This window comes from Mastigoproctus giganteus, chromosome 7 (genome assembly GCF_048544385.1).
Source record: "Mastigoproctus giganteus isolate SK-2022 chromosome 7, ASM4854438v1, whole genome shotgun sequence".
Lineage (NCBI taxonomy): Eukaryota > Metazoa > Arthropoda > Arachnida > Uropygi > Thelyphonidae > Mastigoproctus > Mastigoproctus giganteus.
In genome coordinates this window covers 112,862,729-112,876,168 of record NC_143581.1, presented here as the reverse complement: position 1 = coordinate 112,876,168, position 13,440 = coordinate 112,862,729, and the positions used below count along the sequence as shown (strand labels likewise).

General features: G+C 36.7%; 1 protein-coding gene across 2 annotated transcripts in view; it reads right to left on the bottom strand.

Annotated features, from left to right (window-relative positions):
• Npl4 (nuclear protein localization 4) overlaps positions 1-13,440 on the bottom strand; it is a 536,510-nt gene that overhangs the window by 395,178 nt on the left and 127,892 nt on the right. For both annotated transcript variants that reach the window (XM_090377858.1, XM_090377859.1), the window contains one exon: positions 9,582-9,630. In XM_090377858.1, coding sequence (XP_090233984.1) covers positions 9,582-9,630 — 49 coding nt within the window. The remainder of the gene's footprint in view (positions 1-9,581; positions 9,631-13,440) is intronic.

Below are 13,440 nucleotides of genomic sequence, written 5' to 3'. Positions count from 1 at the left end.
CATGGGGAAGTGCTTTTCAGCATCCCAAGGGAGGAGGAGAGAAGAGGAAGAAATGGAATTATCAATCTCAGAAAATACACAGTAGACAAATTGAAAAAAATGTGTTAGTTCCCATGTTTATAAGGGAGAGCTCATTGTCAGTGAGAATATATTCTATGACATGGCACTTTAAATTAATGTTGGCACTAACCCAAGATGTTTTGTCCATTGAAATCTCCAAGGGATAACAAAAGGGAAGGCAACTGCCCATTGAGATCAAGTCTGCCCAGGTTGGACATAAACAGATCACACTATTAAGAGTTAGAAGCTCTTTATAGTTAGGTCTTAAAGTACTGTCTATTTTCTCATAATTAATTTATAGCAAAAGCTTAATTCGGCTGGTAACTCACCTCTTAATCTGTATTTATAACTTTTTGAAGACCACAAGAAGATAAAAGAAAAAGTTTTAAAAATTACATTTTTTGATTTTTGATTTGGTAGTAGTTGTTGGCGCATCGGCTTCTGTGGCCATATTGCACCTCCCAAGGTTTTTGCAGTACTTTGATCCAAGCCCGAGGCGGGAATCGAACCCGCGACCTTTGGGTTGCCGGGCAGGTACTTGACCCACTGGGCTAGCCCGGTCGGCTAAAAATTACATAAATTAATAATTAAGATATGCTCAGAAGAAGAAATACACCTCTTTTTTCCTCCAGTTGTCATCTCCATGAATCACTGTGTAAACAAGAAGAAACTAAAACCATTGGGTTAGAAGCCAAGAGTCCAAACGAAACACTTTCGATATATTCATCGTCAGTTACAGCCAACTGGCTACTTTTGTAATCTTCTTATGGACTTCAAAAAGTTATAAATACAGTTTAAGAGGAGAGTTCTGGATGAATTGAACTTTCTCTATAAATTAATTATATCACACTATTAATAAATACCCTACTGTAAAGAGAGGTACCTCCGTAGCCGAGTGGTCAGGAGCAGGAGTGCAGTAGCACATGCTCTTTGAGTAGATCGGGGTTCAAACCCCTGACTGCTGAATACGGTCTATCTGCCAACCCGCACTGGACCAGCGTGGCAGATTATGGTTCATTTCTCTCAGCATGAATTGTTGAGGAGGCTTCCATCCTGCAGTGGGTTGATAATGGCTGCACTTTACCTTTTTTTACTGTAAAGAGAATTTCTACCACTTTTATGCTAACATAGAAGTGATAGCAGTTCACCTTACAGTAGGGCTTTTATTTTTGGTAGTTGAAATAGTCTGGTTGCCCACAAGGATAGCAACAACTCCATGGGTAGGTCCATCCTCATTCCTCTCCTATATATGATAGTAGTATTGTGAAACAGAGGTTTTCATCTGCCTTCAAATATTTGCCTGCAAGCAAAAGGAAACCAGCTCAGCCTTAATGTCATCAGCATTTTTTCAAGAATACATGCCAATTCCTGTAGGAATTTAGCCATTATTTGGGCTTGGTCAATCCATTAGTCAGTTGCTGAAGTGCTGAGGACTTACTCATCCCACTCTTGGACGTATCCTTCTTTTGGGGAAGAAAAAATGCTGTCCTATGTCCATTTCTTCCTTTGCAAAGAGTTCCAAGACTTCGTTGTCTGGTACCTCTATCTCAACATCTATTTTTTCTTGTAAACAAGGGAGTAGTTCAGGTTTCTCAGTCTTTTCTCTAACAGTTTGTTTTGTTAGCAGTAGAACCTTAGGAGGTACAGATATAGCAGTGATAACTGATTGGTCCTTCTGTGCTGGTTTTTGTGATGGGAATAAATTACACTTTAGGTGGGATAATTATTTCTGTTTGGGTTTTGATGGAGCATCTCCCAGCTATCTTCTATGCATACAAAGTTTATTTTTAATTAGAGGTTTCACCACACTTCTTGTTCCTAATGTTCAGCTCTGCCTTATGCTTTTGCATTTCTTTTTCTTCTTTCCACCTCTGCCACACTCACAAGTATGCAGGATGCTGGTTCTTGGCAGTTAATGCAGGTGAGTTTTGTAACTGAAGAAGTAATTTTATTGTCCTTTGTGCTACATAGAGCACATTCAAGGGCACAATGACAGGCCATTTGTGACTGTCCATATTTCTGACACTTAAACCACCTTAAAGGATTTGGTACATATGGACATACTGTGCAGTTAAGACAGCCAGGCAGCTGTAATTGAATTAGGAGACTGAATTTACAGTAAGGATTAGGTTTCTAGTCAGTACCAGATTTCCATTCCTAATATTCAAACAAATATTCACTTTTCAAACTTCTTGGCTTTTTAGCTCTGAAAAGATTTCCTCTTCAGACACTTAAAGCAGATCCCATTCTAAGTTTACACCTCAGGATGAAATCAGTGTCTCATGAGCTGTTACTACAATTGGTATCCCCCAGTGGATGTTGCTCGCAGGAGCTGTTCTTCTGAGTGCCTGTCACTTGAGTGCTTGTCACTTTTCTCAACAAGGCTGTCACCGGAACGAAACTGTTTGACTGATTTTGGTGAGTCTACTAGCCCTTCCAAACCCTTCTGGATGAAGAAGGACAACATTTTTCCTATGGGCATTTCACTGGTGGGGTGTACAATCACAGTATTAAGGTGTTGGATCTCATGTACTTTCAGTTCTGGGTCTTTTTGTTGAAGTAACATTTTCTGGTAGGAATCTTACTGGGGTCTGAGAAGAAATAGTTTAGATTATCAGGATTCATATGGTTTTTTATTTTGTTCACTGCCCAGGCTCCCCTACTCACCACAGAGCCCAAACAGGATGCACACCAACCAGCAGGTAGTAAACATGCTTGGGTGTGGGACACCAAAGCTACCCATACATGATTCATGCCACCAGCATGAATCCTGTCCCTAGAACAATGAGGGTATGAACATGGCATTGATAGCTGACATTTGTGTGAACTCATTAGCTCACAGATCCTGGGCAAGCCATCCAGGACCACCCAACTTGTTGAAGCAGGGGCCAAAGTCATGTGGTTAATCTGCCACCCCACCACCAGGATCCCATTTTGAGTTTCCACAGGTCAAAGCAGATGATACACACACACACACACACTGGATTCCTATGATGTTAGCCTGAAACCTAAGTTGTGGGTGTTGGATTCCAGCAATGCTAATATGTTGATAGAGCCAACAGCATCACTAGGAGGTTTCCCTCACCACATACTGAGGCCCACGTTAAGTGGTTTCACTATGTTCATCAAGTGACTAGATTTTCATGAAATTGTATATTTGGTTTGTTTAAAAATTCAAAAATACCCCGGGGGCTCACATCTGGTGAGTATGGGCTTGGCAAACCCAGGGTCCTGAGCTGGATATCATCATTCTTCTCTTTCTTGGTGATGCCTTCTCTCTCTCTCTCTCTCTCTCGCACGTGCACACACACACACACACACACACACACACACACACACACACACACACACACACACACACACACACAGGGGGTAACTCGGGAATTTTTTTTTTTGGCTGGTGCAGCATAAGCCTCAGGCTTCCTTGTACCATATGGCTAATAATAATAATATTAATTCATTGAGCCACATTAAATTTCATTAAAATCAAACTAATCATTTTATTATTATTTATATTATTTTTTTTCTTTTTTTTTTTTTTCACAGAATTTTGAGTTCTCTCTATATACATACCTAAATGGCAGTATGTTTCACCTGTTTGGGCATTACTTTATAAGAAAATATCAGATCGCCAACAAGTTTTCAGCATATGTTCCATTAATCCCTGGGATGGTGTACTTATCAATTCCTATTAAGCAACATCCTCACCACCCTGCCTCAGAAACCTACATTAGGTTTTGGATATTGAAGCATTTCTCAAGAAGGTAGAGCTGGGTTGACACCAAATTTTCAGCATATGTTCCTTTACTCCTTGGGAACATTTTAAGCCAATTATGATTTCATAGTACCACCACAAGCACCCTGCCACACACACCAGAAATTTCTATATATATAAATGAAAGTACATTTTGTGCATCATTTGAGCAGGAAAAATCAGTTCAGCTCCAAATCTTCAGCATGCTTTGTCAGTCCATGGGAAGGTTTTAGGTGCATTCCATAGCCCCAGTTACACTTCCCCTATCTCTTCCCATAAAAATACTGTAATAAATTTGGAACAGCAACTCTGATCCTTTTCAAATTTTCCAACCTCATTTAAAATATTCTTGGGCTGAGATCCCCAATCCCATAGGTAATCTATATATTTGCTGGTATATCTGATTGAGAAATCGAAAATATCTAGCATGTAATAAAAAGGTTGTAAGTTCTAGAATACTATTAATTGAAAGGGAAGTGCGATTGGGTAAGGTATTACGTCTGTTAAGAAATTACATAGAGTTTGTAATGTTGAAGGTAAATGTACATTAGTGTACAATGAGACTACATCGAACAATGCTATTATGTCGTTGTTGGTTATTGTAATACGTTTTATTTTATCAAATGTTTGGGAGGTATTGTTTACTTTGAATTACCTATGGGATTGGGGATCTCAGCCCCCCTTTCTGAAATTTACCTAGCTTCAATAGAAAACTATGTACTACAACCATACCCCCCCAGATATAAAATTATTTATAAGATATGCAGATGACATTCTTTTAATAGAACCAAAATCCACAATAGACGATCTTTTCATTAAATTCAATACAGTACACAATAGATTAAAATACACCCTAGAACTTGAAGAAAACGGTCAAATTAATTTTCTGAACCTCACCATATATAGGAATGACACCAAACTAGGAACAAGAATTTTCATAAAAAACACCCATACTGGCAAGTATGGATATTTTTTGATTCACACCAACCCCTTAACTTAAAAAAAGCCGTTCTACACAAAACGATCTCAATCATGAACTTCAATATCTTACAACAAAATTCATATCTAGAAGGTACCCTACTCAATTAATTCAACAAACCATTTTCACCGTCCAAAATAATATTAACAATCCACCCAAACACACCTCTAATAATAATCTACGTATTATGCTACCATACCATAGTAGTTTTTACAATCAGTTCCGCTGCATATTCAAAGGTACCGAAATCACCCTCACATTCTCAACTTATAATAAACTTGGCTCATTATTTAATTCATACAAAGACACACAAAAATATCATATCAGCGATATAAACAATATTATTTACTAATAAAATGTCAACCTAACTGCAATGCATGTTACATTGGTAGCACAACTTCAAAATATGGTTCTATTAAAACACCAAACACACGTGCATACTGCCACTACAATAGTTTTAAGACAGGCCGAACCAACACAGAACTAGCATCACATGGTCAATCTCACAATCACACCCCCTTAGTAGACTCAGCCATTATCAAATTAAAATCCAGTTATAAAATCTTCCAATAAGAAGCCATAGTCATAGAATGGTTCTGCCACCATTCCAATCTCCAAGTATTAAATACCAAACTACCTTACAACATTGCACCGGCTTGGAATCTCATGCACGTGAGATTTCCACATGTAACCAGGAGCATCATGGGAACTTAGCTTTCTTAAATACAAGCGTTCATTCTCAACTCATCATTGCCAACTGAAGACGTGGATAATGAAAGCCACTTATTATGGCTACTAGCCTCCAGTATTTACCATTTATTTTCAACTTTAATATTGACAACCAAGGACGAAGATGTGCACTTCTACTTCCTTGCACATATTTTAAACTTCTGTTTTTAAACCCCAACTTACTCACTCCTAATTTAAATTAAAATATCATCCACCCTATTCAAACATCAATTGCAGATTATAAAAAAAATGTGAGTACCATAATAAATTAAGCTATGCTATCATATTGAGTCAATTATAAATGGTATTTTAAGTAATCTACAATTACTTAAAATCTACAATTATCGAATTGTTAAATCTTTATCTTACTTTTACGTAAATCATGGTTTTAACTGGAAAAGATATGTATAACATGTCACAAGATGCCATGACTGATGGGGAAATGTCAATGCCAATTCACCTATGAGTTATGGCCTTTTTCCTTATACTCCCTGTCACTTGTATGCAGAACTTTCTCTTGCTGATAGATGCTGTGTTCTGTGTGGGTGCTATCTATTTTGTGTTCTTTTCCGTATTCTCCATATGTGATTTAAGATCATATAATTGTGATCTTAAATCACAATTCTGTGTCCTCTTAAGCAAGCTGAGCTGATCTGAGTTGATGCCATAGAAATTCGAAATGGGGCTCAACTGGGACCTAACTGTCCAATTCTAAACCAAGTGAAAATGTGGATGAAAAGTAGCAAAGCCTAAAACAACTTAAACATATATTGCTGTAAGCTTTGGTAGTTTTTATCACCTATAAATTCATATTACAGGGGAAGAGGTCTAGACTAGATTGTAGAAAGTTTTCTTTTAGCCAGCGAGTTGTTGATTACTGAATCACAGGTAGCTGAGGCTGAGAGTTTGAAGAAATTCAAAGATCAACTGATAATTACTTTTGTGAGGAAGGAATGCATAATTAGTATTTTATCTACTTCTTTTTTTATTTTTCTTTTTTTTTTTTGCCACTGCAGTAAAAGCCTGCAGCTTCCTTACACCATAGGGAGTATACTAATACTAAGTTAATCTATTAATGTATAAGTTAGTACTGGCTAAGAGAGTAAGGAATGAGGACAAGAAGTTTTCCCACATATGTGAATACAAAGAAGAAGAAACCCAATCAGATCGAATCATCATTTAAGGGTGTGGATAGGTCTTACATAAACTAGCTGATGTTGCTAATGAATTGAACATGTGCTTTACAACAATCTTTACAGCCATAAAGAATCTTCATAGAGAGGAGAGGATGAGCAGTATGAAGTTAGTGACTTACAGATGGCCGTTTTTTTTATAAAAATTTGTTTTAAGGTAAGTGAGGCTCCTGAACTCAATGGCAATAATTTTAAGGGAGACGGTATACTTAACCATTAAGGATAATTATGAGAAAATCATTGGGCTCATAGAAGGTTCCTATCAACAGAAAAAGTGCAAATGTGCATCAATACAAAGGCAGTTCTATGAGCAAAATGAGTACCTATAGACCAGTGAATGCAACTTCAGTGATAGCAAAATGGAAGCAATGATTTAAAATGCAATACAAGGGCATCTAGACAAAAATTGTATTTTGAAAGAAACAGCATTGTTTTGTAAAAGAAACAGCATTGTTTTGTGAAGGGAAAACATTGTTTAACTAATCTAGTTAGATATTTTGAAAGGCACTCATCAGTCCTGATGTAGGAAGCAATTCTGACATTGTTTATATGGACTTTAGCGAAGACTGCACAAGAGATCATCATATAAGCTGGAACATGCATCAGGGGCAAGATCCTCAGATGAATCACAGAGTGGCTGCAGAACAGAAGGCAGAGAACTGTGATGAATGGTTACTCTTCAAGACTGGACTAGTGTTAAAATTAGAGTCCTTCAATGATCAGCATTGGGACTACTATTGTTTCTGATTTTCATAAACGACATTGATGAAAGAATACAGGGTGGAATTATGTCAAATTTGCCAACAATATCAAGATAGAACCGAATAAGCTGGAACATGTATCAGGAGTAAGATCCTCAGATCAATCAGGGGATGGCTGCAGAATAGGAGGCAGAGCACTACGGTGAATGGTCATTCTCCAGGACTGGACTAGTGTTAAAACTGTAGTCCTTCAATGGTCAGTGTTGGGACTACTATTGTTTCTGATTTTCTTAAATGATATTAATGAAAGCTTTGAAAATAACTAAATGCACAAGGCATAATACGTTAAGAGTTAAGAGTTTAATATCTACATAATAATATCTGTGTAGATACACCATAGATAACTCTTAAAAACTACGATGGTAGTTGTTGTAGTGGGCATCATTTGCTCTGTATCTCATATTGTATTCTTCCTTCACGAGTTGCCTTGGTATTGCACTACCTCGAATAAGTAATGCTTCACTAATAGAGAAGACTATTGTTACTTATTGTCAGTGAGTACCACACCCAGACGGCACCGTTTCAAAGCTATTGGCCTATCACGGTGGGTGGGCAGGTACCCTGGTATTGCAGACATAGCAACTCAGTGGTGAAGATAATCACACAATATGAGGGATGCTAAAAGGTCACGAATTCAAGCTTGACACATTGCACAGCTGTTTTAAACCTATATTTGACATAACAATTAAGATATTCAACATTAGATTCCAAAACTATATAGTATTTGTGCCACCAGATACGGGACGTCTATTTTTAGAGCAAAGAAACCAAATGACAACTTTACAATATTCATTTGACTTAATTACTATTAACGTCCACAACACACACACACTGGCTGATCACTGATGAGAGCATTTAGCCCAGGATGTATTTTAGCTCTTCAATTAACTGCTTCCGCTTTACTGTTGTGGGAATCCTTATATACTCTGGATTTTAGGCATCTCATAAATAGAAATGCACAGTGTCAAGTGTGGCAAATGTCAGGCCAAATACACAGGAAGTGAAGGGAACTAGTCTATCAGGAAAAAGTTCATTTAGGATCTCCTTGATCCTAAATGAACTGCTGTCAGCCAATATATGATAAAACACCATAATGCACAAAAATAACCTTTCCCATTAACTTTCCACTCTTGCATAGCAAGGTCTGATGGGAGTACGCAGCAACAATGCAATTCCACTATGCCATGATGGCACACTTCCGACATCAGTTTTTCCAAAGGGCCAAGAAAAAAATGAACCATGAACTGATACCAAATAGTCACTTTCACGTCATGGAGGGAAATTTGATGAGTAGAACATGGATTAATTCTGTCAAAGTAATTTACTGTTTTTGCACTAACCAGATTAAGGCATTTCACAGTCTACAGAATGTCAGACAATTTATCATAGAGAAAGTCAACTACTTGATACAAAACAGAATGTGCACTACTGACACCTACCAAAGAAAAGGCTTGGGTGACATTTTCCTTATATGGATAAACAGTACAAGGTTATCCTGTACACCATCTATAGACAATTGGTGGCCTGAAATTTCTTCATCCAATTGATCACAGCTTTACTGGAATATGAACTATATTGAGATTATGCAAACATTGGTATTCCCATAGGCAGCATGTTGCACCGCTAGCAATATAATCTTTGATAAGTAATTGGTTTTGCTCTTCATGAATGTTCATAAATAGCCTTCCTACACTTGGTGCAGGAAGACCATGTATTAAAATACGTCTTGGTGTATTTATTTAAAATTTATTTGTACATGTTAAAACTGCATTTATTATTTATTAAAAACTGAAATTATGCTATTATTCAAATCTAATGTGACATACATTGAGCCCTATACAAATAATCAAAAAATTATTCTGAGAGAAGGCCTCAAAAGTTATTTTATAATCAACTTGTATAGGTGATTATTTTTATTAATATATCATAACAGAAGTAGAAAAGAGGTGAAAATAATGGCTTCCAGTAGAAGACTGTCATATGTTTCTACACATGCAAAAACCTAGTCCACAAAAATTAATAGAAAATAAAAAAATTTGAAACAAAAAACAATGTTTTTTAAAAACATTTTTTTTTAAACCATCAAAAACCAATAAGGAGCTTACCTCAATTGGGGCACAATGTACACATTTTGCATGAGGTCCGTGCTGACACCTACAACCAAAGGTTAACGAATCAAGTAAAGTAATGCATAAATGAATATTTCTAAATTGAAAAAAAAAAAAAAAATTTTTCCTTTTTAATGAAAAAAATTTTACTATTATATTTTATTACTGTTTAAATATTAAATAATTACTAGGTGTACCCAGCATAACATATGGCATCTTTCTGATCATGGCGTAAATTGTTTAATCCAGATCCTTCAGTCTTCACCATTCTTGTTTAGCAGTGATATAATTCTACCTCAGTCACCTGTGGGATATATGCATATGTCTCTATTTGTAGGTGGTTCCCTGTCTTCTCCAACATATATTGCAGCAACCTCCATTTTGGATGCAGGTGCATATATCTTCTCTTAACCATCTTGTCCAATTGTTACACTACTTTGCCCATATACCCTTGGTTTGATTGTTTTTCAAGACGTTTTGTTGTTTCTTCAGCAGAATAGAAAATATAAAGTTGTTCATATCCTGTATGGACCATTTCCAGGCGGAGATTTAATCTATGAACCCAATGATGCGAACGCCATTGCTCAGTTGTACTCTCGTATATGTTCTCTGTAGTTATTTGCTTCACGTGTATCCCTTGCAAACAGCTGTCATAATAGAGTAGGTGTCTCAGACCATCATGACAGTATTTAGTGTATTTATTCAATGTGTTTAACTCATGTCCCCAATATCTTGCATTGCAATACTCACAGTTATAACACATTTCCAATGTCATGTTCTTCCACATTAATTACAGCTTGTTAATTATTCGAATTCGGTACTTCTTTTTGATTAATCCTACAGCGTTTCGCCCGTCTTCTCATTTCCAATCTTGCCTCTCTTTCTTCAATGTTTTCTGTCCATCTTCGTAGTCATAGTCTCGTTTCAGTCTCTTAGTCCTCTCCTCTAATGTTCCATTAGCATTTCTTCTACATTTTCTCAAAGTTCTTGCACACTGTTCAGCCATTTTAACACTTCTTAAAACTTAGGGTAACATTCCAGATCTTGGGTACAAGTCCATATTTTGACTAATGGTCAGAAATAAAGCAGTGATTGGCAGGTGCCACTCACTGCTTTAACTGCCCACATGCAACATGCCAAAAACATAATACATCGAAGTCTAAATAAAGATAAAGAGAAACAGCAATACAGAATTAAAATAACCAAAAATAATTATAAATTTTCAAATATACCTACATTTTTTTCTTAAATTCCTCCTAAAGTCATGTAAAAACTAATCTTTATTAAAATATCTCTTATCGCTGTTTTTAAATATGGAACTCTTTTTCCACTATATAAACAGAGGTAAGGCAGGGGATAAACACCCCCCCCCAGCTAAGATTAACGATAGCAAAGGCATTCACAATAATCACCCAATCACAAAACTCAACCATACAATATCTCTGTTTAAGACCATGCCCACTGTGCAGAGACAACAATTTAGAACAGTTTATTAAAATTGAACACATAAAATAAACAGTTAACATAAACATACATCAATAGATTTCAGACATAAGTTGCCTTTCTTCGGTCGAAAAATGTTAGTACAAAAATTAATAAAGAATATCCAGTATGGTGGTCGGGTGAGGTGAACCGGGTGAACAGGTGCTGGCAACAATTAGCAGTTGGAAAATTTGGGTAACATACCTAAGCATTTTATATATATAGATTAAATATATATAGAAGGCACCTGGGGTGGACGGGTTCTATCTAGTTATATTAAAGGAGGCAGCAAAGGAAATAAGCAAACCCTTAGTCATAATTATGAGAGCTTCCTTGGACTCAAGGGAGGCCCCCATGGACTGGAGGTGTGCAAATATATCACCAATTCACAAAGTGGGATTCAAAAGGTGACAAGTAACTATAGACCTGTTAGTTTAACTTGTGTTCTGGGAAAAATAATGCAGTCACTGGTTAAAGAAGCATTGCAGGATCATCTAGACAAGACTGCACTAATAGTTAAGACACAGCATGAGTTTGTTAAAGGGAGGTCTTGTCTGACCAATTTGATTGGATACTATGATGTGGTAACAAAGGAACTGAATGTCAAAAATAATCTTTATATCATATACTTGGATTTCAGGAAAGCTTTTGATACTGTTGCACATGGAAGACTGCTGTACAAATTGGAGAGGTATGGCATTAAAGGCAAATTGCTACAATGGATAAAAGGATGGTTGAGTGGGAGACGACAGAGATGGTAATCAATGAACACTGCTCTTCGTGGAGTTCCCCAGAGTTCCCCTGGGACCACTGTTGTTTTGTGTATTCATCAATGATAATAATAAAGGTATATCAGGATTAATGTCCAAGTTTGCAGATGATACAAAGGTTGGCAGGGTTATTAACGACAGTAAAGACAGTATGCTACTCCAACTGGATCTAGATAAGTTGGGCAAATGGGCTGAGAAGTGGCAACTGAAGTTTAACACTGACAAATGCAAAGAACTGCATATGGGTAACAATAAACAAAGAGAAACATACCAACTGTGTGGTGTTATACTCAGGGAAGTGGAAAAGACCTGGGGGTTATTGTGCAATGAAATATGAAGTTTGCTGATTAGTGCAGAGGGGTTGCCAGAGCAGGTCATGGAGTCTTGTCAATGATATATAGGAATTTTGCTAGCAGGAACAGGGAGGTGATTATCCCGTTATACAAGGCAATGGTCAGGCCACACCTAGAGTGCTGTGTACGTGTCTGGAGGCCTCATTTTAGGAAGGATGTAGAGTTGCTAAAACAAGTAGAAAGTAGGGCAACAAGATTGGTGAGGGGAACAAAGGGATGCACTTAGCAAGAAAGGCTTAAGTTCAACAAATTGCAGCACCTGGAGAGTAGGCACCTGACAGGTGATCTGATTGAGGTGTATAAGGCCTTGAATGGGTTGAGCATGCTGAATGCTGATGGGATTCTTCCTTTTGCTCAGATTAAGAACTCTGAGGGGGGCACAGATTCAAATTGAGGAAAGACAGTTGTAGAATAGATGTGTGGAAATTTGCCTTTAGCCAGCAGGTGGTTGATTGGTGGAACACACTTCCATTTTGTTGTGGAAGTTGATTGCCTAAATAAATTTAAGGCTGAGCTGTACAGGCATTTGGAATGAATGGAGGGGTGAAATAGGAGGATTTTTTTTTTTTTTTGGCTGATGATGCATAAACTTGCTTTCTTGGTTTATATGCCTCTACTAATGCTAAATGGTAGTATATTATTGTTATTACTATTTAAATATTAAATAGTAGTAAAAATAATCTAATACTTTATTGCCCATTTAAACAGCCCTGATTATAAGAAAGAACCAATATTTAAATCCACCGTAAAAATAATAATAAATAAGTTGAAAATAAGTATTTTGGAAAAAATGTCATATATGAAAATACCCATGCTAAATGATTATAATCCTTATCAAGTGTATTATACAATTTAGTTGGTTTGCACATGTTGTACAGTACATATGTACATTACACATTTCATTTCACAGTAGACGAAAAAAGTAAACAGACTCTCACAGTCATTCCATAAAATCACTTCAGCAAAAGCCACGTATTTTTGATGATTAGCTGGAATGCAAAAGTTTCCTTCTAATTCTCTGAAAAAACATAAATCAATCATCTGAACACTGCACTCCAACTGAATCTGGAAAAATATTCTGCAATGCACTAATGAAGTACACAAAACAATGCTAAGACAATCTTGTCTCATCTAAAGAAATTTGTAAAGTAAAATACAATAAGCAGAAGTAAATAGAGTAAAATATAATGCAAATACAGTTTATAAAAAAAAGATACTGTCTGCCCATCAAGCACCACAACACCTCAGTGA